This window comes from Crocodylus porosus, unplaced genomic scaffold (assembly GCF_001723895.1).
Source record: "Crocodylus porosus isolate Cpor-Errol unplaced genomic scaffold, CroPor_comp1, whole genome shotgun sequence".
NCBI lineage: Eukaryota > Metazoa > Chordata > Crocodylia > Crocodylidae > Crocodylus > Crocodylus porosus.
Window position 1 is genome coordinate 1,200,057 of NW_017728914.1, and position 24,782 is coordinate 1,224,838.

Consider the following 24,782-nt stretch of genomic DNA (forward strand, 5'->3'; position numbering starts at 1 on the left):
CTTCCTGCCCTTTGGGCAGGGGGCTGGACTCGATGATCTCCCGAGGTCCCTTCCAGCCCTAATGTCTATGAAATCTATGAAATCTATGTAACCTGTCTAGGTCTGATTGCAGCCTATTCCTCCCTTCTAGCATGCCCGCTTCCCCACACATCTTAGTGTCATCTGTGAATTTGAACAGGGTGCTTTTTACCTTCATCCAAGTCACCGATGAAGATGTTGAACAGTGTGGGCCTGAGGACCGAGCCCTGAGGAACCCCACTGCTCACATCCCTCCAGGTCAAGTAAGACCTGTCCACCACCACTCTCTGGGTGCGGCCCTCCAGCCAGTTAGCGACCCATTTGACTGTGTAGGTGTCGACACCACAGTCCCCAAGTTTTTTAATGAGAATGGGGTGAGAGATAGTGTCGAAGGCCTTCCTAAAGTCCAGAAAGACTACATCCACTGCTACCCCTGCATCTAAGGATTTTGTGACCTGGTCATAGAAGGCCACCAGGTTGGTCTGAAGAAATTGTTAAATAGGTTAGCTTTGTCGTCTGGTGTGACAACCAGATTTTCCAGCGTGTCTTGCAGAGGTCCCACGTTACCCAGTAACTTCTTTTTACCTCCTATGTATTTAAAAAAGGACTTCTTGTTGTCCTTTATGTGGGTCGCTAGTCCCAGTTCCATCTCTGCCTTGGCCTTCCTGATCACCCCCCTGCATCCCCGAGCAACCGCAGTATAGTCCTCCCTGGTGATGGCCCCTCCCTTCCATTCAGTATACGCCTCTCTTTTAGCCAGGAGACGTTCCCGTGTGCTTTTGGTGAGCCACGGGGGCTTTTGTGCCCTCCTGCCCCCTTTGATCCATGCTGGGATTACCTCCCTTTGGGCTTGGAGGATCGTCTTCTTAAGGAATGACCACTCTTCTTGGACACCTGGCTCCCCTCCCCTCCGGGACCTCAGCGCTTCCCCAGTTGTTCTCCTTAGCTCGTTGAAGTCTGCCCTCCTGAAATCTAGGGCTGCTGCCTTCCTGCAGGCCTTTGCCACCTTGTGCTGGATGGTGAATTCCAGCAGGCGATGATCACTGTTGCCCCGATGGTTGCGCACCCGCAGCCACCTCACCAGGTCGTTGCCCGTGGCCAGGACCAGGTCCAACAAGGCATCTTTCCTGGTGGGGCTGTACACCTCCTGGGTTAGATGGAGGTCCTGTATCTTGGTTAGGAACCTACGTGAGCGGTCAGACCTGGCTGACTGCTCATCCCAGCTGATGTCTGGAAAGTTCAGGTCACCCATGATGACCACATCCTTTGACCTAACTACCTCTGTGAGCTGACTTAAGAATGCCCAGTCTAGCTCTTCCCCTTGCTTAAGTCCCTTTCCCCTTGACTGCCTTGTATTCTAACCCAGAGCATTTCAGTCCCTTGCCCCTCCTCTGACCCAGTGCTACTCGTTGAGGGTGTGTATTCCTCCTTGAAGTAGAGCGCCACACCCCCTCCTTTCCTCCCTGTCCTGTCCCTCCTGTACAGCCTATAGCCCTTGATATTCACCGCCCAGTCATACGTTGGGTCCCACCACGTTTCTGTGAGCCCCCCTACATCTGGGTTGGTGTCAGCTAGCAGGAGGGTAAGTTCCTCCTGCTTGTTCCCCATACTATGAGCATTTGTGTAGAGGCATTTGAGGCCTCCTGAAGATGTGCACACTGGCCACCTTCTCTCTGTACTGCCCTGGCCCCTGTTGCTTACCTGGGTATTTGTACTGCTCGTCATCGGTCTAGGCTGGGCTGTTCTTGTGGGTGATGCTCGAATTAGTGGTCCAAGGCTTCCTCCACCCTTGTCTTCCCCTTCCCCCAATAAGCCTAGTTTAAAGCCCGCCAGAGGAGATCCGCCAACCTTGAAGAGAACACACACTTTTATCTTGGGGGAAAGGTGAAGCCCATCCCACCCAAGCATGTCTCTCGTCTTGATGTGCAGGTCGTTGTCTAGGAAGCCAAAGCCCGCCTCAAGACACCATTCCTGAAGCCGCCAGCTGGTCTCCCTGATGCAGGTCTCATGTCATCTTCCACGTCCGCTCACTGGTAGGACAGAAGATAATACCACCTGTGCACCTATCTCCTTCAGCATGCCCCCCAGAGCATGGTAGTCTGCCATCAGGTTATCGGGGGTTCTCCTGGCCACATCATTGGTACCCACATGGATTAGGATTATGGGGTAGTAATTGGTGGGCTGGATCAAGGCCTGGATCATCCCCATCACATCCTGAATCTTTGTTCTGGGCAGGCAGTAGACTTTGCGTGTTGAGGGGTCCTGGCAACAGATGGGACCTTCTGTACCTCTCAGGATGGAGTCACCTATGATGATCACTCGACGTTTCCTCCTCCGGGTCTGCTTATCTCCTTTGGCCTGTTCAGAGTGTGGAGAGTGTGGAGTTGCCTCCTCTCCAGAGGTTTTCTCCTCTCCTTCCTTCTCCTGCAGTGTTGACAGGGCCTTGTACCTGTTCTCCAGCCGGACTGGAGGAACTGCTACTGCTTTGCTGCGAGCAGCCCTGGTTCTAGAGGTGACCATCTGCCACTCTGCAGCTGAGGGCACCTCCCGAGGTGTTTCTTCCTTGGATGCATGGCCCCCCTTGGATGCACGGCCCTGCAGGGAAAGGAAATTACCATCAATTTCATCCTCCACCTCCCTGATTCTCCTCAGCCTGCTAACCTCCTCCTGGAGCTCCCTCACCTACGCCTCCAGGGACCTAAGACAGGCACCTGCAGGACAGGTGTGGGGGCCCCCAATCCCTGCCCCCACACCCTACCGGCCATCCCCCGCAGGCCAGGGGGCAGGGGGACACCAGCCCCCACATGGGCTCTGTCTGGGTGGAGGCCTCAGACAAGCCCCAGGCAGAGGCCCTGGCAGCACTTCACGTCAACACCATTGTATGAGTTGCTGTCTGTTTATACTTTAATGTGGTGCCTTTGCCCTACCCTTGCAGGAGTCTCCCTTCTGGCCCTTCCTGCCCGCCTGCCAGTGCGAACACTGGCACAAACACCGGCATGCTCTTACAGATCATGACTGTTTGCGTGGTCTGTTCATGTGGCATGGCTCGGGAACGCAGCTCCCTACCGGCTCAACTAAAAGGGATCTGGGGGGCTTCCCCTCCAGATCCAGCTCAGCTGTGCCAGCTTCCTCTGCCCCACTTACCATTGGGGGATCAGCTGTTGCTGCCCCTGCTGCTGGCTCCGCTACTGCTGCATCCAACTCCACCTCAGGTTGCTGTCCCCTGGGACAGGGCTCCTCTATGCAGGGCTTCTGGGGACTCTGGCTTGGCCCTGTCTGCTGGCTCAGTAGCCTGAGCACCATCTGGATCCCTGGATTCAACCTTTTGCTATGGGTCAGAGGCCTGGGCTGCCTCGTGCAGCACCAGGCTCAGTCTGCTCCTGGATCCTGTGTGCAGCGCCTCCTGCACCGAGCTCCCAGCCTTGTTCCGGAGGTTGAGGACCTGAGCCACCCAAGCACTCCAAAGGTCCTACTTTGTGCACCGGCCTGTGCACTGAGCCTGCACTGGAGAGGGGGTGAGTTCAGTCTACCTGCCCCACCTCCAGTGGAGTCTGGGCAAACCCCAGACCAAGCTCCCTTCCCTCCCTTTTCCCCACTCCCATCCCGAAGATAGCACTGGAGCTAGGGGTGGGGGGAGGAGGGGGAGGCTAGGGGAGAGAGACTGCAGACAGGCAGCTGGCTCCAAACTGGAGATGGATCCCCCAAGCCTCCATCAGAGAATGCCTTCCTGTGAAGCGCTATGAGTTAGCGGGAAGCTTCATGTCTGTCAGCACCCTAAAGTTTAAGCCAGGCACTTGAACTGAAGAGTTGGTTTTGGGCCTTGGATCAGCCTTCAGATGCACAATCTGGGATGGGGAGCAGACAGGGAGAAAGGGAAAGAAGAAGAAGAGGGGAAAGGATATGGAATAAAAAGAGGCAGGCAGATAAGAGGCAGACTACTGACTTCAGCTGCATCTCCAGCCAAAACCATTCATATTTAAAAGAAAATACTCCCAAATTACGATTATAAATGGAGTAAGTAGAAATTGGCAAAAATTGAATTAAAAAAATAGTTGCAGTTCCTGTATGGATGTTATTTGCCAAGGATTTTTAAAACCTTGGGTTAAGCCCCCTTTTTTGTTTGTTTGGTACTTTATGATAGAAAGAGGGCTGACAGATCAGGATGGGAAGTTTAAGTGTGGATGTGTGCTAGAAATTTTACAAACAACACATGTGGTCATCTTTGTATTCTCCAGAGGATTTCTGAGAGGTGTTCAGATGTTTACTTGCACTCCCCCACCTTAGTGGGAAAGTTCAGGGCCTGGATCTTTAACTAGAATATGCTTTCTGAAAAATGTGAGTAAGTCATTGATGATAAACACAGGGCAAGAACCCCCAAAAAACACATAGCACAGGGGGGAAAGGATACCAGAAAACTAAAGCAACCTTCACAATTTCCAGTCTTGACCTGATCTGGCACCTGGAACAACCCATGGCAAAACCTGGACAGCCCTATGGGCCTTTCTTGAGTTCAAACTCCCCAGGCTGCAGTACTACCTGGCACTTCGGCTACATGTTCTGTCCTCCATCCCATGCATGATTTGAGAGGGGTCCTCAGGAAACAACCTTAGAGCTATCTACCATAGTGTCTGCACCAGAAGTATCCTTCCTCAGCTGCTACAAGGACATTTAGGGCTTTGTTATACCACTTAACCCCTTTTTAATAAAGCACAGAGGTGCCAGGATAGGGGTGAGGATCTGACCCCACACCTAGATTCTCAGTTTATTATTGTAATCAGTCCTCTAACCATCAAGGAATCTTCTAGGGCAGATAAAACCCAAATTTCTCCTGTAAAATTCAAGTAGAAAAGAAAATTTTGGGAGGGAAATGAAACAAGAGGTCTCCATTTTGCATTCTCAAGGAACAAAAGGAATAGGCAGAGGTTTTTTTTTCCTGTGCAGGTCATATTTAAAACAATGAGTGCTAGGTTTTTATTCTTGCTTTTGGTGACAAGAGTCCCACTAGTAGCAGCTGGTGATTATTTTAACATTGAAAGAGAGACAGACCAGATCAATCAGCCTGTTTCTTTCAGTAATCAGGGACTGATCTTCAAGAAGGCAAGGATGCACTGGCAGGCATAAAGAGGTATACACATGATTACACAGACAGCTTAGGTAGTTGCATGCAAATAGAGTTACACCTACCTGATGCAGGTATAAAAGATTAGTCAATTATGCTAGAAAGCACATGTAAGCCTCTCAAGCATTCAAAGGAGGCAAAGGGCAAAGGAGACATATTCATGATGGCAATTTGGAGCTGCAGAAACATCCTTCCTAGGCACTGCCTTAAGCTACACTGGAAACGGTCTTCCTGGTTCAGGAAATTTTTCTAGCATTTGCAAGTTTTTCTGGTCATGATGTGGGAAGAAAAGTTGAAATCTTGAAATCATCTGTAAATCAGCAAGCAGGGGAAAAAAATTCAGTTCTGGTCCAGCAAAGCATTTTGTTTTAATAGCTTAAAACCATTGTATTTAGATTTTAACTTTCTATAATGAAATTACTCTAATTTATATAATTCAATTATATTTCTAAACAAAGTGATTTTGAAGCTAAAAATAGAATATTTTGCTATTTTAGAATTTTTCCCTAAAAAAGGTTTTTGAACTGAGAAATTCATGGAAACTGACCCTTTCTGATACATGCTTTTGGGTTCAGTGAATTAGCCTTTTCCAACAAAAATTGTTTAATTAAAACCATTTCCCACCCAGCTGTGTTGCTTATGTATTTTAATAATAGGCAACTGCAAATAGCTGAGACTTAGTTGTGGAAGCTGCTTGCTCTATCACCTGGGTGGTATCACCAATGTCACAGCTTATGATTGTTTTTTTCGCAAGGAAATGCCTCTTTTTCAGTGTTCCTTCCAGTCCTGGGGAAACATTCACAAACTGTGATCCTAATGAGGAAACATACCTATTTGATATTTCTTTCAGTCAATGAAATCAGTGAGTAGTTGCTACAGGAAGGAACATCATGAAAAGTAGCTGGCCTTTGCAGCTGCTTGGGCCAACAGCAAGTCTTAGTGAGGCTGCTAGCATAATAGCTTGGCCTGTATCACTGTCGGAGTAGGCTCACTGATTTCTGCAAAGCTCCTAAGTGTTCTCTGCTTAGTCTTTCCTTACACATCACTAGCGGCAGTGAATCTATGTGTTGCCAGGGCAGTTCAGGTCATTGTCTAAGTGACCTCTTTTGCAAAGGGCTTTCTGGTATTTAGCCTGTGGTACATCTTCCTTCCTTGAACAGTTCTTCATCCTCCTTTAATGAGAACACAGGGGAGAGGGGTTTTTTGCCCTGTATCTGTCTGAGCCTCCAAGCTGGCAAAAACTAAGACCCTGGACTATTGGGAATGGAATTCTATCAAAGCTCCAGCCTGCGATCCTCTTCACAGTGTGCTCTGGGCGCTGGCTTTCTAGTCTCTGCTCAGCAGTCTGCCCTCAGAGACGCTGGTCCCCAGTGTTCCACAGGCAATGCAGGAAAGTTTGGAGTCCCAGATTGTTTCCTGCACTGCAGCACTTTATGCTGCACCACAGTGACAAATGGCCCACAAGGCAGCATCACCTGCCAAGAGCAGGCTCTACACCAGTCCCTCCCTGCAACGGGCTATTGGAAAATGGCTGGGGCAAGAGGTACTGGCAGTGTAACATGGTGACCCCCAGCTATCATAAAGGCTCTTCTACCTTATGTTAGGCCACTTCTGTATTGGGGAATATTGTAAGCAGCCAAAACAATGTAACAAGCATATTCAACAAGTTTAGGGAGGCTTGATAACAAATAGACAACCACCTCCTTCAGGAGGCCAGAGGCAGCACAGCGAAAGCTCTGGGGATAACCCAGTCTACAAATACTATCATGGTTGAAAGAGGCAATGTAACAACAGATAGAATTCATTCTTCAGGCAAAGCCTTTCTAAATGGGGCATGGGAAGTGGCCAGTGTGGCTCTCAGAGCCCAGGCAGAGCTTACAGGATTGGCAGTGATGCTTTCTTTTACCTTGACCTGGAGTCCCTGAGACAAAATAAAAATGGGCCCCACACTGTTACAGTCACTGGTGTATTTTTCACAGGGCTCTTGGTTGTCCAGGGCCACAGATGTGGCACAAAACACAGAGGACTCTCCAGCTTAGACCAAAGTGGTGCTGTCAGCTAATCAACTAAAGTGTTTTACTGGACCCTTAATTGCCTAAAGCCCGGTGCTGTAAGCGATGGGGCTATAGGACAGGTGGGCAGCACTGGGTTGCCTGCACTAGCAATGGTTATGCTACTGATATGCGTATTAGCATGAGATAAATCCATGTTACAGGGCCTGAGCACCTAGAGCCATCAGTAACATCCCTGGAAGATGGGACCAGAGGTCCATGGGCCTGGGATAAGAGATGGCCAAACTCCTGCCATTTGTCTGCCCAGGACTGGGGTGTCAGTTTCTGTTTCTGTCCCTCCCTGTTCCCATCTCCGAACTGGACATAGACACAATGTCCCCTCCTGCCAGTCCAGTCCTCTCACCATGATAGCTTTCAGGTTCTGCTACAGTTCTGAGCTCTGAAAGAAAGCAGGAGCCTGGCAATGAGCTGAGATCAGCGCCCTCAGTTTCATAGTGAATTGATGAAATCAGGCACCGACAAAGCCAGCACAGCACCGAGTCCAATTTAAACCCTGACGACATGTCAGCTTTAATTCTCCAAGGCATTACAAAGCCCTAGAAAATAATCAAAATTATGCAGATATAAAATGAATCCCACTAAAGCATGATACAAACCCAGCCCAGATCGTCCCCCTCTGTGTGTGTTACTGCATGGAGCATGAGACACTCCATGCTTCAGCTCACAGAAGGTGCAGACAGAAGTGTAGTTCCCCAATTTAACTCTTGGCACTTGACAAAAAGCACTATGAATTAGACCCATCCTCTTGACCCAATAGACATTAGCTGTTGGGTTAGGAAAATGGGGGATAGAACCCCAATTTGAAGCCGATCCAGGAAGAGAGGCTGTGTCTTTCTAGCCTCTTCCCCTAGCTCTGCCCCCACAACCCCCAGTGCTGCCTCAGGATGAGAGAAGGAGAAGGCAGAGAAGGGAGCCTGCACTGGAATGGGAGGGGTGGGTGTGTTGGAGTCCCCACCTCAGGGGAGCTCCAGTCTACCTTCTCCACTCTCCAGTGCTGGCTGGGCAACTCCAGGTATGATCTCCCTCTGCTCCCTTCCCCCCCTCCCATTCTGAAAACAACACTAGGAGCAGGAATGGGCTGTGTCAGCCTGGCCTGGCTCTCAGGGAGTACAGACACAAGTTAATGAAAGTGCTCCACTTTGGAGCACAGCATATAATGAGGGTTCAGATTGTTGCAGGATCAGGCCCTTTTAAAGAACTCCGCAGCTGTGCACTTGTGTTTGGTCATGGTTGTAGAGTGTTTTCAGGGACTAGATCATGCAAAAATTGTCACTTCTGTCTGCACCTAGAGCTTTCCTGGCAGCGTTCATTACTGAGGAGGAGTTTGTCTCCCACATTACATGGAAAAGGTTCATGCATCATTGTGGAGACATCCCTGCACAAGTCTCCTGGCCCCTGGACCAGGTCCTCGCTATGTGGTGTGGTTTCCTCAAGAATTATATTCTCTTATTTTCCCCCTAATGCCCTCTGGCTCCAGTGGGTTTCATTGAGCAGAGGAGCCACTAGCACCTGAGAACATTTCCTGTGTTCTCATTGTCCGACCATTCTCATCCATTATGAACTTAAGTGAAGATGGTACCACCCAAAGTAGCTCCTTCCGATGTCAGGCTTAGCCTATGTAGCCCTGACTCCCCAGTGCTCAGATGGGTTGAGTTTCTTCAAAACAGGAGAAAGGGCAGCAGATTTTGGTGCCAGCATGCCCCAGACCAACCAAGTAGTGCCTAATATGACTTCCTTTGCCACACAGCATAGGAATGGGCAAATGGTTCTACACCCGGGAGCCCCTGAGTACTCTCCTAATTCTTATACATTCACCATACATTAGAGAGAGTTTCAGAACCGGGAGATAAATGCATGGCCTTAGAATGTGCAATATTTCTAGGACATGAAAACTCTACATCTCTTTACATATGGGGAAGAGATATGAGAAGCAATATCTGTAGGTCTGTGACTAACAGCATGTCAAATAAAGGCATGATTCTTTGTGCACTTTCAGTACTGTTTGAAGGCCACAGAACCATCTGTCTCAGGTATTTCTCAGGCACCTATTGCCCAGATAACTGAGTGCTTGCTGCATGAAAGATATTAGAGGCCAATTCACTTCTCACTCACACTAAGGTCAATTGAACTGGTGTAAATCAGGAGTGATTACACTCAGGTCAGTGGAACCACACTGAGGTAAAACAGCTGTGAGAAAATAATCAGAGCAAGAAACCAGTCACTGGTGGAGACATCCCACTCAGCTAATCCATGTCTTGTGATTGCTGCTTTGTACTGGAGGAGAATGGGCCAAACTGTGCTCTCAGTAACATTCCTTAGATGTCAGTAGAAGGCCAGCCAGGCTAAGCCCCTTTGCTGCAGGACTGATGACTTGAACCAATGCCTGCTGCAGTCTATAGGTATCTTCCCTTTAGCTCCAGTGGGCCATTAGAGGGAGGAAGCAGGAGAAGGAAAAAGACTCTCACACTACATAGATACCAGAGCTATACAAAAGGCCCTTGGTCTTGACAGGGATCCAGGCTCTTTAGAGACTCAGACTAGGAAGGGAAAACCATACCATGGCCACACAGTATATGATCAAGTTAAAATCCAATATAACCTTTAAAAGAATGTCTGAACAGATACTGACCTACAGGCCCAGAAAGTATGAGCCTGTATGTGGTATATGGTACCTGGGATAAGAGCCTGTGAGGGCCTAAGTGACCTTGCTGCTCTTTCCCCTCCCTACAAGCTATGACTTCATGAACCCCAATACACTGCTGTCTCACCTGGCTGTCTTCAGGGGAGGCAAGCCATGCTTTGCTCCCATTTTATTCTGAAGCCAGTCACCCTCTGTGAAGCAATTACCCAGCCCCTCCTGCAAGCCCATAGAAAAAGTTCTATGGGCTTGCAGGAGGGGCTGGGTGATCGCTTATCCATAAATGAAGCAAACCATCTTGGGGAGGCTGCTTGGTGTGACCATTGCTTTCCCAATCCTTACCAGATTTGGGGACAAAATGCTGCCCAGCAGTTGTGGTAATACCCTACCCCCCCACACTCCCACTGCCTGACAGCTGGCAGCAGAGCACAGGGGCAAACCCACTTTGTAATCCTTCATGTGGTAGCTGAGCAACCTTGTGTGAAGGATTATGGGGCAGTCCAGCCATCACCCAGTTGCAAAGGAATCCCAGGATTCCATAGCAACCATCTTGGGGATTATGAAGTGTAACCCGGGTGGTATGCAAAAAGGTACCCCCTCTCCAAATGAAGGGCTCACCTGTGGGTACAGGTGTGCTGTGGGAGGCATGGCTGCCTTAGTTGTATGCAGCTCCCTTCCTCTGCCTACATACCAAAGAACCAGGACACTCAGTAACTATCTTAACTACGTACAGATTTAACATTAACAAAGAATTTACAACTGCGATCATCAATTTATGTATATATATATTTACAGTTATAAATTCACCCAAACATACTCTAATTAAACCCCAAACCCATGCATAGGCCTGGTTCCCTGTGGCCTTCAGGTTAGACTGCAGCAGGCCCTGCAGGCCCAAGGGGAAAGGGGCACCCAAGAATAAACAGGGGTCTAGCTGACAAAATCAATAAACAAACCACTGGCAGCAATGGGTCAATAGTGAAATATCAGTATAAGAGATTACATGGCATATAACACCTATGCATAAAACACTATATACAAAATAGAGGCAGCTTAGAAGACTCTCCTAATACAATAGGAAAGGCACAGGGTTCCCAACAACATGGAGGAGGGAAAAGAACAGGAGGCAACTGTGGCACTCAGCTGTGCCCAACAAAGAAATGACAACCGGACGAGGAACCCCTTCACGCAATAGAGAAACCTAGACTCCACTCAGGCTACTCACCTGACAGGGCCCCTTAACCTGGGAACCCCTCTTAGCAAGCAGGGGCCCCAGATCCCTTGCTATACCCCAGGGCAAAATGCCCCCCTCTCATCAGGGGCTTCCCTTCTGTCGCCCCAGCATGGTGGGCCCTCCTCCCCTGTGGGAATCCTTTGCCAGAGGGACTCACAACTCCCAGCGGGCCTGACGGGGCCTTACTCATCTCCAGGGGTGAGGCATCTCCTACCTCTGTGAGGAGGCCCCAGCTGCCCCATATGACTCTCCTGGTCTGTCAGCCTACTCCCCACCCTGTGCACCATGGGCCCTTTTTCATGCCTCGTGCAAGGTTGGAGACCCGCGCAGCCATGGTCCCCTCAACTCTATGGCCTTGTGCACTGTCCTGTGCACCTATGGCCCGTTTCCTGCCATGTGCAGGATCAGAGATCTGCACCACTTTGTGCAAGCTGCCAAGGTCCGGTATGCTTCCTGACCCTCCATGCACCAGCTTCTGCATTGTCAGCCCTAACTCATGTATGGGGTTGGAGACCTGCACTGCCTTGTGCAGCGGGTGGGGTCCCATCCACTCCCAGATCCTCCATGCACCATCACCACAGCTCCCTCCACAGCTTGCTGCTCCCGTCTGGCAGAGCTGTCTTCTAAGCGCTACTGAGGCAATTGCTCTTCCCCATTGATCAGCTCCATCAACTCTTCGTGAGCTCTCTTCGTCGTCTCTAGTTGAAGCCACCCATGTACCAGGCACGCTGGCTTTTTATCCCTTCCAGAGGCTCCGCCCCAGATTGAGAACAGACTAATCAGAAGCTGGAGGGGTTAGTTCCCACTCTGGCCCTCCTTTTTGCCTTGTCCCGGGGTTGGGGAGGAGCAAGCCTCTCTCCTTCCTTTTCTGGATTGGCGGGGAAAGAGAATGCCCCCACCGATTGTGCTGAGTCTCTCTGCTCCAGCCAGGGAGCGAGCAAGCTTGTCATAGAAGTATCTATACTCCTACAGTCAACAGAAGGCCGGCTTGCACTGTCAGTGCTCCCCCTCCTGTTGAAGAGAACAGAGGTGGAGCTGCACATTTTTGCGGCCTGCCAGAAGGCACTGTGATTTTCTGAAGCAGGGGCCCTGCAAATATTTGTACAGCTCTAACAATCCCCTGTCCTCTGAGCCAGGCAGCTGGACCTCCGTGACGGCCGCCATTCACACTAGTTTTGTTACTGCCAAATCTTGTTGTAAGCACAAGTCTAGCTTGATGCCACTGCAGTCCAGGCCTGAATTGATTCAATCTTTGAAGATTAGTCTAACCTGCCTAGTCTGAATCAGTTTGTAACCTCACATCCCCTCTGCACTGAAAAATGCAGACACATACCTGCAGTTGCTCAGGCTAGAAGCCAGGGAGTGCTAGAGCTGCCCTTCCTTCACTGCAGTGCTGAGCTGAAGAGGGGCGTGGCCAGGCCCTCTCAGGACACTGATTATGGAGGGGTTCCTCCTACACTTGCTAGTCAGCAGGGATTTACATAGCATTTACTTACACAGAAGGGAGTATTTATCCGCCCATCAGCAAAATGAAAGGATCTCTCAGTAATTCAAGCTCTTCATAAACAACTTGCTCCAAAGAAGGAAAAGAGGGACATTATTAGCAACCTGTTGATTAACTCCAAAAAGCCCTAAGTGGCACTGTCCTGCCTGCCTTTGTCCTGTCTCCCACAGCACTGATCATAGCCAGCATGCGGAATGGTAGCTGATGCGTAAGGCAGAAGGGAGGGGGGGAATCCGTACTTGAGCAGGGAGTAGTGAGGGGGAGGGCAGGGAGCAGGAGGAAGCCAGGCAGACACCCTATACCTGCTGTCTCTGCTGGAGCTGAAACCAGGGAGCAAAGGGGAGGGGCCAGCTCAGCACTCTGGAGCAGAAAGCCCCACCCAGCCCAGAGAGCATGCAAAGATGGTGGGTGACTCTAATTTAACTTAAACCAGGAAGGGGTCTGGGACACACATTGCATAAACTGGTTTGACCCAAATCAGTTAAATCTGATACTACATTCAGCCAGGTTTATCTCAAGCCAGTTTCAGCCTTTTTCAAACCAGTTTTTGTGCACTGAACACCTGTTCTGTTACAGGTTTAAACCAGGTTCTGATCACTTAAACAGATTTATGTGTAATGTCTGTCCCTAGCCTTGGAGATCAGCTAGTTTCTGTAAAGATTCAGCTCACTAGGAGCATCTATATTTATAAAAAATAACAATTGCTGGCCTAAGGCTGTTTTTGATCATTTGCTCAGCTTGTGGTTGACTTGTCCTGGTGGGAAAATGTTAGAGTGGGTTCCTTATTTTCTAGTTCAGGTCACCTCATTTGCATGTCCCCTGTTGGGGCCAGGGGTTTATGACTGTTTATTTATATAAGCAATGGTAGGATATGCTGACACCATATTGCCATAACTTTGAAAAGAAGGGAATGTTCATCTAATGGCAAGTAGTATAGTGCAGGAGCAGACTACAAGGCTGGCTGGGCATTGGCAGAGCAAGCAGCCCATCAGGCAGTGGGAACAAATGCAATCCAAGTGGTTTGAGTCTGGCAACATTAAATTCTGAATTCCTATGATTTTCACTGGCAGTCAAAATTAGGGGCTCTTGTGAGAGCTCATGCCATCCTCACACATCTGTTCCAGGCATTTTGCATTGTGGTGACAGCTTCTTAACTGTGTACAATCTTCATGGGCTTAGTAAGTAAAGTGATAACGCAATACATTTCCAAAAGCCAACATCTGAGATTTGACAATAAACTGGGGATAGCTTAAAGAACTAGTTAGTTATACACAAGGGCTGTTTACAGGTTGCTTTCAAAGAAGCACTATGTGGAGTGGCCAACCTATGGCATAAATGGCACAGGCAGTCTCTGTATGTGGTCTGTGGCTGGTCAGGGAGAGTATAGGCAGCAGCAGCAGCCTAATAGCAGCAAATAGGACAGGAAGCAGAAATCAAAACAGAAGATCAGACAGGGAGCAGAAAGCAAAGGAGCAGATTGGGCTGGGGAAGGGGATCAGAGGGGCCTCCCATAAAAGTTCGGCCTCAGGTACCTAGTGGAGAGCACACTGGCTTGCAGCTCAGAAGAACGGGGTTTTAGCCCCATCTCCGTTCCTGGCCTGCTGGGTGGCAAGTTGCTGCACCATCCTGAATCTGTTTCCACACCTGTAAAATGAGAGGACTGATACCAACCTCCTTCATGAAGCACTTTGAAATCTGAATCAAACTGGGTAAACTGATGGTAAAAACTGCTAGATGCGAGGTAGGTGTTATTGGAAGAGAAAAGTTTTTGGCTGTAAGAAAGCTGGAAGTTGAGACTCCTAGAAGATTTTAATCAGTTGTTCTAGTTTGACCCTAAGTGGGTTGTCAAATTCTGCACCAGAACCACATGCTCCTGGGTTTCAATCCCTGAGGTACAGAAAGGTTAGGGTCAGTGGTACAAAACTTGCTCCAAACCCCTATAGGCCATGCCAGTATCAGGTTAAAATGCCTGCACGTTTATAGCTGCTTGTGAGATGCTTTGGGGATCGTTTGCACCCTTTCACATGTTTTCAGGTTCACTGGAACCAGGAATGGCTTGGCTCTGGTGTACCTTCAGAACCCATCTGAGGGAAACATATTTCTCCATGTAAGATTAGACAGTAATCATTAGGATGTGAGCCAAATACGGGGGGATAATGAGACAATGCCAAACAACCTGAGGCAAATGCTGGGGAAGGAGAAAATGTATTCTTTCCCTCTGACTTTTCCACCTGGATCATAGCATGGAAATGCAGTCCTGCTCTCTGCCAAAGCAAATGATAATCTGGGCTGGAAGTCTTATGAGATTTTAAATACAATTCAAACTGGCCAGTAATACTAGCGGAGTAATCATCCCACACTCTCATTCCTTGGTAGTTTTTTGTGAAAGTCCTCACTCTCATTTTCTAGGTTCTCAGTATAGTTTACCCACTTTGATTCAGATGGATTCTTACCTTTTGGGTTCTGAACTTGTATAATCTCAAAAATTCAGCCAGCCCTAATCAGAATTGCCGAGTCTCATCCACTTTTTTCTGTAACCGTTAGTTCCTGTCATGATTTTGAGACAGTCTCTAATGGCCCCAAAATTGCTTGAAAATAGGACCATAATCATTTGATGTAAAGATTAGACTGAATAGAGAGTTCTAATTTAGATCAAATGTTTGGTTCTGTTCAAAGCAAAGATTAGACAGTTTTGCTCTGAACAGCAAAACTGTAGGTCTGTAGGAGTAGGTTCTGATGGAGATGTGGCCACTGAAGACATGGGGAAACTGAGCATCACCAAACTCCTAGTAGTAAGTGGCCTAAGCAAGACTCAGTCCCTTAGGGAGTTAGAACCCATTACAACATTCAGATGCAGATCGGGGCTTTGGTTCAGCACATTATAAAGTTCTGGATTCTTGAGTTCTGGAGTCTTAGCATCAGCCCTGTCTCTGCAAAACTGGACAAGTTTGAGGTAAGTTTGAAGTTTGCAATTAAATCAGAAATGCATTGGGTTTAGCAAAAAAATTTTCCCGCATCTTTATTTATTAAGTCACATTCTCTGCACATTTCTCCTGTCTCTGAGATGCAATTTTTTTCTGGACAAATAATGACACCTATTTACTCCATCTCAGTGACCCAAGTGTTTTATATATCTTTGTATTGCAGGTTTGCACCTGGAGAAGCCAAGTTAAGTTGCACTGATGATGACAAGGAACAGTTTCAATTCAAAGACATCAGGGATGGATTCAGTTCTACCTTTGAAAAAATTGTGGAGTCAGACCTTATGAAGGGCACCTACTACAGCAGCCTGGACTCTTTAGATGTGCTCTCCCTCACTGATGAGACAGACAGCTGTGTCAGTTTTGAGGCCCCACTAACCCCATTGATTCAGCAAAGGGCTAAGGAAAGCCCTGAGGTTTTAGAACAGAAACTGATTGCCCAGCAGAAAGAGTCCCTTCAACACATGGCAGCTGATAAGCAAGAGCAGGCAGCAGCAAAGCCTGCAGAGGGAGATGTTGGAAGTCCCTTGAGGCACTCTATTACCAGCAGTAGGTCAGAGAATGTGTTGAGCCGGTTATCCTTGAAAAACATCCCCAATGGGTTCCATGTTGAGGGATCTGAGGAAGATGCCTCGAAGCTGATTAACTCCATCAGGTAGGAATGAAAGCATCTTTTTGTTCTATGTTTGTACAGCAGCTTTGCAGTGAATTCAGATAGCTGTCTTCATGTTCCATCCGCAGTGGTCATGTGTGTAGGAATCATGCAGCACTGCCATTATTTAGTAAGCTGTTGACCTTTCACCTTTAGAAACAATATAAAATGTCCATTTTCAGACCTTATGCAGCAGCTTCTCTGCAAGTTGAACAGTGACAACTCTGCCCATGTGCAGCAGCATCAGTGGACCCTAAGATGTAGGCATGAGAATCCTGCTGAATTCCTTAAGGTGCATGTACTTAATTGTAGGCAGGATTCAACCCTTACACCCAAATTGTAATGCCTTCACTCTGTATTTATTCAGTCCTTACTCAACCAAATCTGCCACTGACTTCAGTGCAAGTTCTGCTTGGGTAATATTGGACAGCATATTTGCTGGGGGCATTTCCTGGTTGTCCAAAGAGAACTAAGCACACATCCAGAAAAGTGGCTCTAAGTCATCCTTGCATTACTCAGATCCTGCAGCCTTGAGAAGCCTGCCTGGTCCTCAAACAATTTACTCGTCCAAGGGGTCATGAAGGCACTCAGACTATATTCAGATTCAGTGTTGCTGTGGCAGCTGTACTGCTTCTCTACCAGCCCTGGCTTCCCTCCAGGAGAGGGAGTCCTCCACTAGCCCGATTTTCCAACGGGGCTTTGAACTACCTGAGTGACTGACAGAGCCAGAGCAATTGTGCAAATTGAAGTTTTTGTCTATAAAGATTTTTATGCTTCTGGTTCCTCTTAGTTTAGCAGAGGGATGCAGACAAATATCCCATTTCTGCTGCAGTATTTCATAAATGATGGATTATTGTTTTCTCTTCTTTGATTTGGGCATCCTAAATCTGATTGCATTTTGGAGCCAATCCTGCAGAGCACTGAGTAGAGCTTTGAGGGTGCTGAGCACCTCTCAGATCAGGTCCTTATAAGCTGGACTCCCCTTTTTAGTATGATTTTTGATGAAACATTTGTTTGCCTGATCCCCTCTCTTGTTTTTAATCTGTTCTGCAGACTCCCCTCTGTGTGCTAATTCTGTGCCTTGTAAAGAGTCTGTTGATTATTTTATTATGGCAAAAGGCCACAAAATACGGGATTGCCTCTCTCTAGACACAAAATAGCCAATCTTTGGTTTGTGTATAGCAGGCTGGTTGGCAAAGGCTTGCAGCAGATTGCTCACTCCAGGCTAGAGGAGTCTCCAGGCTTGTAAGGGATGACAGCCAGCTGCAGGCAGTCAGGAGTGATTGCAGGCTGCCTAGGAGAACTGGATCAGCTGCAGAGGATGATTAGCTGGCTACAGGAAGTTAAAGGCTTCAGAAAGTTATTGATGAAGTTATTGATGATGAGCTGGATACTTATTCAGGAAGTTTTTGATGATTAGCTATTTACAGGAAGCTAAACGAAGAGGATCCTAGGGGTGGAGACTGGGAGAAGGTGCTTGGCTAGCGGTGGCAGAACTAAGCCAAGGATTCTCTCATGGTCTGGCAAAAGACCCAGGGCTGTAAGGCTGGTGGCAACAGCACCACAAGAGCAGAAGAGGGACCTTTTACAGGAGAGAGAAGGAAGACTGCACTGGTGTGCTGAGGGAACAGAATGAAGCTGGCAGCATCTTCTTGATGTATAGGAAGAGACTGTAGGACTCTGAGTTTCCCTGTATGGACTATATCTATGGGTGTGTTCTGAGGACTGGTTTATGTTGATCCCTGTGTGGCAAGGGTGCCCAGGAATAAACATACAGTGGGAGAGGTATAAATTAACCAGCTGAACTGAGCAAAATCCTTAAGCCCACTATGGTGTAATTCATACAATGTGCCTGTTATGAACTACAAGCACATATGCAGTATGCAGTTCCTGAAACTTACTATAATTTGATGCTTAATGTCCACTAAAAGGCTAGGATACACTGTAACTACCATTACCCTGTATACTAGACCCCACATTGGACCCTTGTCAGTTTTCTGACTTTTCTTTACACTCTAGTGATCAGCAAATTTGGACTTAGCACAGGAATGAACTGATGATTCTCAGCTGGGTCATGAGGGGAAATGAGTCTGGTGGTATCGCCCAATTACAAAACTACCAACAATTGGCATGTTTCAGCCCCAAACACTCAGACCAGGACTAGAAAAGGGACTGCTGGTCAGGATTGGGTTGGATGTACCACGGTGAGAAAACACTAGACAGTCAGAAGCAGTGGTGGTGGGTGGGAACTCGGGGCTGGACAAGGCTGTGTGTTCCATGTAAGCACAGAGAGACAAAAAGCCTTTGACCAGCTTTCTCCAAAACTATCTTAATTCTAAGGGGTGGCTGGCACCCACCTGACTGTCCTTTCCTTGGTGTTTTCTTCTGTGAACTTGTGCCCTTCTGTTGCTCTTCTGCATTGTTGGGAAAGGTAGTTATTCAGATCATAAGTTCTTTTCTGTTTTCCCTGGGGCTTTCAATTGAGCCCAGTTTTGCTATGCCTGCTTCAGGCTTTTGCTCTCAGGACTTCCCTAGTATGACTCCCAGCAGAAATACCTGGCAGAATAAGGTCTGATCTCTGATGTGCCTCTCCGAGCAATTTCCAAGAACAGACTGGCCAATCAGTGGTATTTTCAAAGTAGCAAAGATAAAGAGCCAGCTTCAGATTGAAATACTTTAAGAGTTGCTGTCCAGATCAAAGCAGATTACTCCTTGCCACCAAGAAAATGAAGGAGAAAAGCAGAGGTGAGCAGAACACCCTCAGAACAACAAATACCCATCCTGCCATGTAATCCTGCAAAGGCAGAGGCTGCATTCCAAGTTGTTCAGTTTTAAGTGGAATAAAAACCACTTATCGGTACCAGTAAGTGATGCATGGGCTGAACAAAGTTTCCATTTCTACAAAAGATAGGTGTAAGTATCAGGGATGTCTGTTTGTGTTGCTAATGAGGCAAACGTCTCAAAGGAAAATTTGGCACAAAGGGAGAGAGCAGGTCTAAATGTGCAATAAAATACATTAAATTAGTTACAAGAGTCCCAGCGCAACATCAGCTGAGTCTACACTGGCAGTGACAGCCTAGTCTATACCTGTCAATCAACTGTGTTGTGAAGCCTTGAGCTTGACCTCTGCTGGCTGTTCAGCTCAAGCTAGTTATAGAAGATCTCTGAGGCTGACCCTGGGCTGCTTACCTTTCTGCATTGTACCCTTCTTGCAGTGTGTTTGAAACTCACCCTAACATTTAGGCTCTCAACAGCAATCCCATAATTCTCTGCTCTTGATTTCTGGCCTTTCCAAAGCCTCTCTCTATCTCTATTCATAAATAGAAACAGATGTGAAAAGGAAGAGAAGTATACTGCAGACCAATCCATAGAAGGGCTCTGCAAGAGAGTCTGGGATACATAGTAGTGCCACACTGAAAAAATAAGCAGCACAATGTGGAGGCTTGGATGCAGGACTCAAAGTGTGATATAGAAAGGGAGAGAGATGACTTACAGAGGTCAGGCTAATTGAGGATAACCTCAAGTTCAACCCTAAGTATCAGGGCAGATATACCCAGACTCTCTCAACCCTGTGTAAATCAACTGATTTAGAGAGTGGATTGGAGCAAACTAAGAAAATGGTTCTATACTTACTTGGATTGACTAATGCTACCATGCCAGGCAAATGTAAAAGAGTTTCTATGGTAAGTACTGGACAGGGTACCAGATGCTGCTTGGGGACAGGAAGTGAAACAAACCCCTCCACTCATACAGTGAGCAGTGGTGGAGCAGTTACGGGAAGTTGGTCCTGACTATCTCTCACTGGACCACAAGGCACTTCGATACTCAGGATTGTCAGCCAGCACTGAATTCACTGTACAAAGATGCCCAAAGTTCAGTGAGAGGAAAGAAGTTTTGGGGGTGGTATCATTTATTGAACCAAGTACATCACTGAACTTAGATTATAAACATGCTTTTGGGCACAAGGTACCTTTCTTCAGGTATGAAAAATGTCTGCTGCCCATACAAAATGAAACCCTTCTGCTAGGCACTGGACAACAGGAACAAGGTCTGCATTCACATTTTGTACACAAATTTTCCATCTTGGCTCAAGCCCTCACCAAGAAGCTTGGGAAAATAAATGTTACCTGGGTGTTCCAATTTGAACAATATAAGGAATAATATCTTGTGCCCAAAAGCTTGTTTAAAATATCTACCACCTATACAGGCATTTCAATAATAGATATTACCCCCAAAAATCCTTGTGTCTTGCATGTTTCCTGGACCATCATGCCTACACCAACACTCCAACACTACCAAAGTTCAGTGAACGTTTCAAGCCGCAAACAGGAGGCAATGAATAGGGATGTGGGTTGATGCTTATGGCATTGTAACTATTTTACCCAACAGTACTTAACCTGCTTAGACAATATGCAATTTGCACGCAGTACTGCAATTACTTTTTTGTTGTAAGTAAATTCTGCGTGTCAGTCAACAATACATTTTCAGGTTCAATTTTAGGAAAAATAGCTTGTTCCCTAAATAGAAGATAAATAACTGCAGATATAACTCAACTTGGTACTGCCCTTACAAAATCCCCCAGGAGAAACAAGTCACCAAGGAAAGGACCATAAGGGTTTTAAATTCATAAAAACTTAGAAGGCAGCCAGGGAGGCATACTCTATACCAAAGATAACTTTGTCCAAAGCTTGCAATAATGCCTTCAGCCTAAAATTCCATGGCAATGTGTATCAAGGGAAATATTTTTACTTAAATAAAAACAGTTTACATGTTTAAACAATCTGTATTAAAAGGACAGATTTAATTGCATTTCCAGATTCATTCTTCATATGACAAATAAAGCCAAGGCCTGGAGACAAACAGCCTTTGCTTTAAGGATTCAAAATTTAAATGTTCTTACTTTTTGAAGGGTGTGGACAGGAAAAGCAGATGTTGTATTTATAGCCTTGTATGTGCAGGTGTCAAGTCAGATTTATCCTTCCTAAAAGTGTGAGCAAAGTGGATTGGAAAGAATGAGACATACTGTTGTCTTCTGTGTTTTTTAATTTTAATCTCAGACAGTTTTTAGTTTAGTGATATAAATGTTCAGGATGTGTAGTCCTTTCCAAATAATAAATGCATGATTAATTTTAAAAATATTCATACACACTTAAATCAGTGTTTCTCAATCTTTTTTCGTATTAAGGCATCCTGAGGTACCCCTCAGAAAATGCCAGCTCTTGGTTTTCGTTTGTTTCTTGACTACAGAAAAAATAATAGAACAATTCTTCTGTTGTAAAGAATGCAGAAAGACTTCAAAAGGGAAGACTGTTTTAATACTGTGAATTTGTATTTGAAATCTCTGGGTTTATCATGTGAATTATGCCTGTACACCTAACAATACTAAGATTGCATGGCACACCATGACACCCTTGAAAGGATCTCAAGGCACCCTAGGGTGCCACAGCATCTTCATTGAGAATCACTGGCTGGATGGCTACTCACCAGCTGTGAAGTTCATAAGTTGTCTGATTTTGGAAGTGTTGCATCTGGTAATGAAAAGATCTACCTGTGTTACTTTAAACATCCTTTCACTTTCTAACAAAACACCCTCTGGTCCCTGAGATGGGGTGCTTTGAAAAGCAGGTCATATTTCCCTAAAAACATATTTATGCCAGAGCCCTTTGGAGTTTAAAGGTAATAACCTCCCAGGCTTTTTCAGAGTTTCCAAAAAAGCACTGCCCTGTTTCTTTAATCACTTTCTGTTTATCGCACAGTGATGCCAGCTTAAAAGATGCTCTTTCTGACTCGGACTCTGACATGGGCAGCACTGAGCAGCTAGACCATGGCAGCACAGACACATTAGCAAATGGCTGCAAGGCGGATAATGAAGCTGCCAAGAGACTTGCTAAACGCCTCTATAACCTCGAAGGATTCAAGCGCTGTGATGTTGCACGCCAGCTTGGGAAAAAGTAAGTGACCTGAGCCCAAGGCATTCATTGGAAGACATGGGTTCCAGGAGATATGCACAATTATTGATTTTGATTAACAAATTTGAACTTGTAGCCTGAGTGAATGTAGCCTTAATACATGGGAGAATGAAAGTGCAGATGGCTTCACTGCTTGGAACAGGATAAGGTAAAGGCAGAAATGATTTCTTAAAGGATTCATTCTTTTAGGCAGTACCTGATTTAGGCTTAAGCTACTTAAGCTACATCTTACGTGACTTGGATGAGGGAGTGAAGTGTACTCTGTCCAAGTCTGCGGATGATACAAAACTGTGGGGAGAAGTGGACACACCGCAGGGCAGGGAACAACTACAGGCAGACTGGGACAGGCTGGACAAATGGGCAGAAAACAATAGAATGTGATTTAACAAGGAGAAATGCAAAGTGCTGCACCTAGGGAGGAAAAATGTCCAGCACACCTACTGCCTAGGAAATGACCTGCTCAGCAGTATGGAAGCAGAAAGGGATCTCGGAGTCCTAGTGGACTGACTCCAAGATGAACATGAGTCGTCAGTGTGACGAAGTCATCAGAAAAGCTAACTGCACTTTATCATGCATCAGCAGATGCATGACAAACAGAACCAAGGAGGTGATGCTTCCCCTCTATCGGGCACTGGTCAGACCACAGTTGGAGTACTGCATGCAGTTTTGGGCACCACACTTCAAGAGGGATGTCGATAACCTGGAGAGGGTCCAGAGAAGGGCCACTCGTACAGTTGAGGGCTTGCAGGCCAAGCCCTACAAGGACAGACTAAGGCACCTGGAACTCTTCAGCCTCCGCAAGAGAAGGTTGAGAGGCAACCTTGTGGCTGCCTATAAATTCATCATGGGGGCGCAAAAGGGAGTTGGTGAGGCTCTACTCACCAAGGCACCCCTAGGGTTTGCAAGAAATAATGGCCATAAGCTAGCAGAGAGCAGATTTAAATTAGACATTAGGAAGAATTTCTTCGCAGTTACAGTGGCCAAAATCTGCAGTGGGCTCCCAAGGGAGGTGGTGCTCTCCCCTACCCTGGGGGTCTTCAAGAGGAGGTTAGATAGGCATCTGGCTGTGATCATCTGAACCCAGCACACTTTCCTGGTTATGCAGGGGGTCGGACTCGATGATCTATTGAGGTCCCTTCTGACCCTAACAGCTATGAATCTTAGGATGGCACAATATGAGGGGATTCTAAATAAGAAAAAAAACTGACTCAATATCAAGTTTTATAATAATCAGTTGTTAAATAAAGGAGATATGGGAAAATGACTCTCTAAATATGGACAATTTTCATTCTAATATACAAATAATCCAGTGTATGTATATTATTGTTATCATATGGGGCCTCTTAAGCTGGACATAGTTTAGGGCCTCAGCATGTCATAATCCTGCACTGCTTTTAGAGACCTTTTGGGCTTGCTTTAGAGTCAGTTCTAGTCAGGAGTTTGGAAAACCTTCCAAATAAAAAGCAGTTTATGAAGTCAACATCTGTCCAAACACCTAAATCCAAGCTCTTCAACTCTTGGGGATGTTCAAGTCTAGAGGAGGATCAGAATGTGAATTTCACAGACAATCATTCATAAACACCTTTATGTCCTTGCCCCATGATCAAAGGCCCTTGCCTCTAGTTAAGCCCAAACAAGACCACTGAAATGAACAAGAGTCTAGTTATATTTTGAAATACAGATCTGGACTTAAAGTTACACTGAAATTTGTTGTAAGCAACCACCAAGGAACAGAGAAAAACCGGTTGCTTTGGAGAGAGGGTGGTAGGGCAGAAACCAGCAAAACTCTCATCACTATTCATTTCATTGACTATCTTCAAGCAACTTAGTCCAGGACAGGTCTCAGGGGCTCGGTTGTCCCTTCTAGAAAATTAACAGCAGGAGTTGGTGTTGAGGCTACAGGAAATACCATTTATGCTCAATACAGCTGCTGCTGTACAAGAAGCGCTGTTAACAATTTTCAGATGTAGAGCAGTTATCGTTTATATTGTTCATCACAGTTCCACTTTCACTTTGTCTGTGCAATTATGCTAAGCATTGCTTCTCATGCTATTTTCTCTAGTTGTTATTCTGTCATGCCTGTCTCCCTTTTCCTTTCCTTACTCATGACTGTATCACTCACACTGAGATCATCAAAAGGGGTTGACTACGGTGTGAAGAGAAAGACCAAACTTCATGCACAGCCTGCTTCTCTTGTCCTGTCTCTTTGTATCCAACTTTGGCATAAGGGCCAGCACAAGGTGTAGCAGACAGCACTGGTCAGTAGGCCTGTGCTCAGTGGCTAGTATTCACTTCAGATTTGGATTCAGCTGATTCGGGGGACAGTGATTTCATTTGGTGATTCAAATCACACCCGAATCTATTTGGCCAAAACTGATTCAGAGATTTGGCTGCTGCCGAATCTCTGAATCAGCCAGGCCCATCTCCCCCAGCCCAGCAATGGCTGCCCCACCTGTCTCAGCTTCCAACTCTTTGGGGAAAAAAAGCCCTGGTTCACCGGATACTGCCAGCCAGTGGGGGGGAGGGTGATCCCCACTGCCCCACGCTGCATGGGATGCTCTTCACAAGTCCCCTAATCCCCGCCCTCGCTCCCCC

General features: G+C 46.7%; 1 protein-coding gene across 2 annotated transcripts in view; it reads left to right on the top strand.

The window, feature by feature from the left end:
• PSD2 (pleckstrin and Sec7 domain containing 2) overlaps positions 1 to 24,782 on the top strand; it is a 201,261-nt gene that overhangs the window by 84,187 nt on the left and 92,292 nt on the right. For both annotated transcript variants that reach the window (XM_019534783.1, XM_019534784.1), the window contains 2 exons: positions 15,733 to 16,221; positions 21,975 to 22,169. In XM_019534783.1, coding sequence (XP_019390328.1) covers positions 15,733 to 16,221; positions 21,975 to 22,169 — 684 coding nt within the window. The remainder of the gene's footprint in view (positions 1 to 15,732; positions 16,222 to 21,974; positions 22,170 to 24,782) is intronic.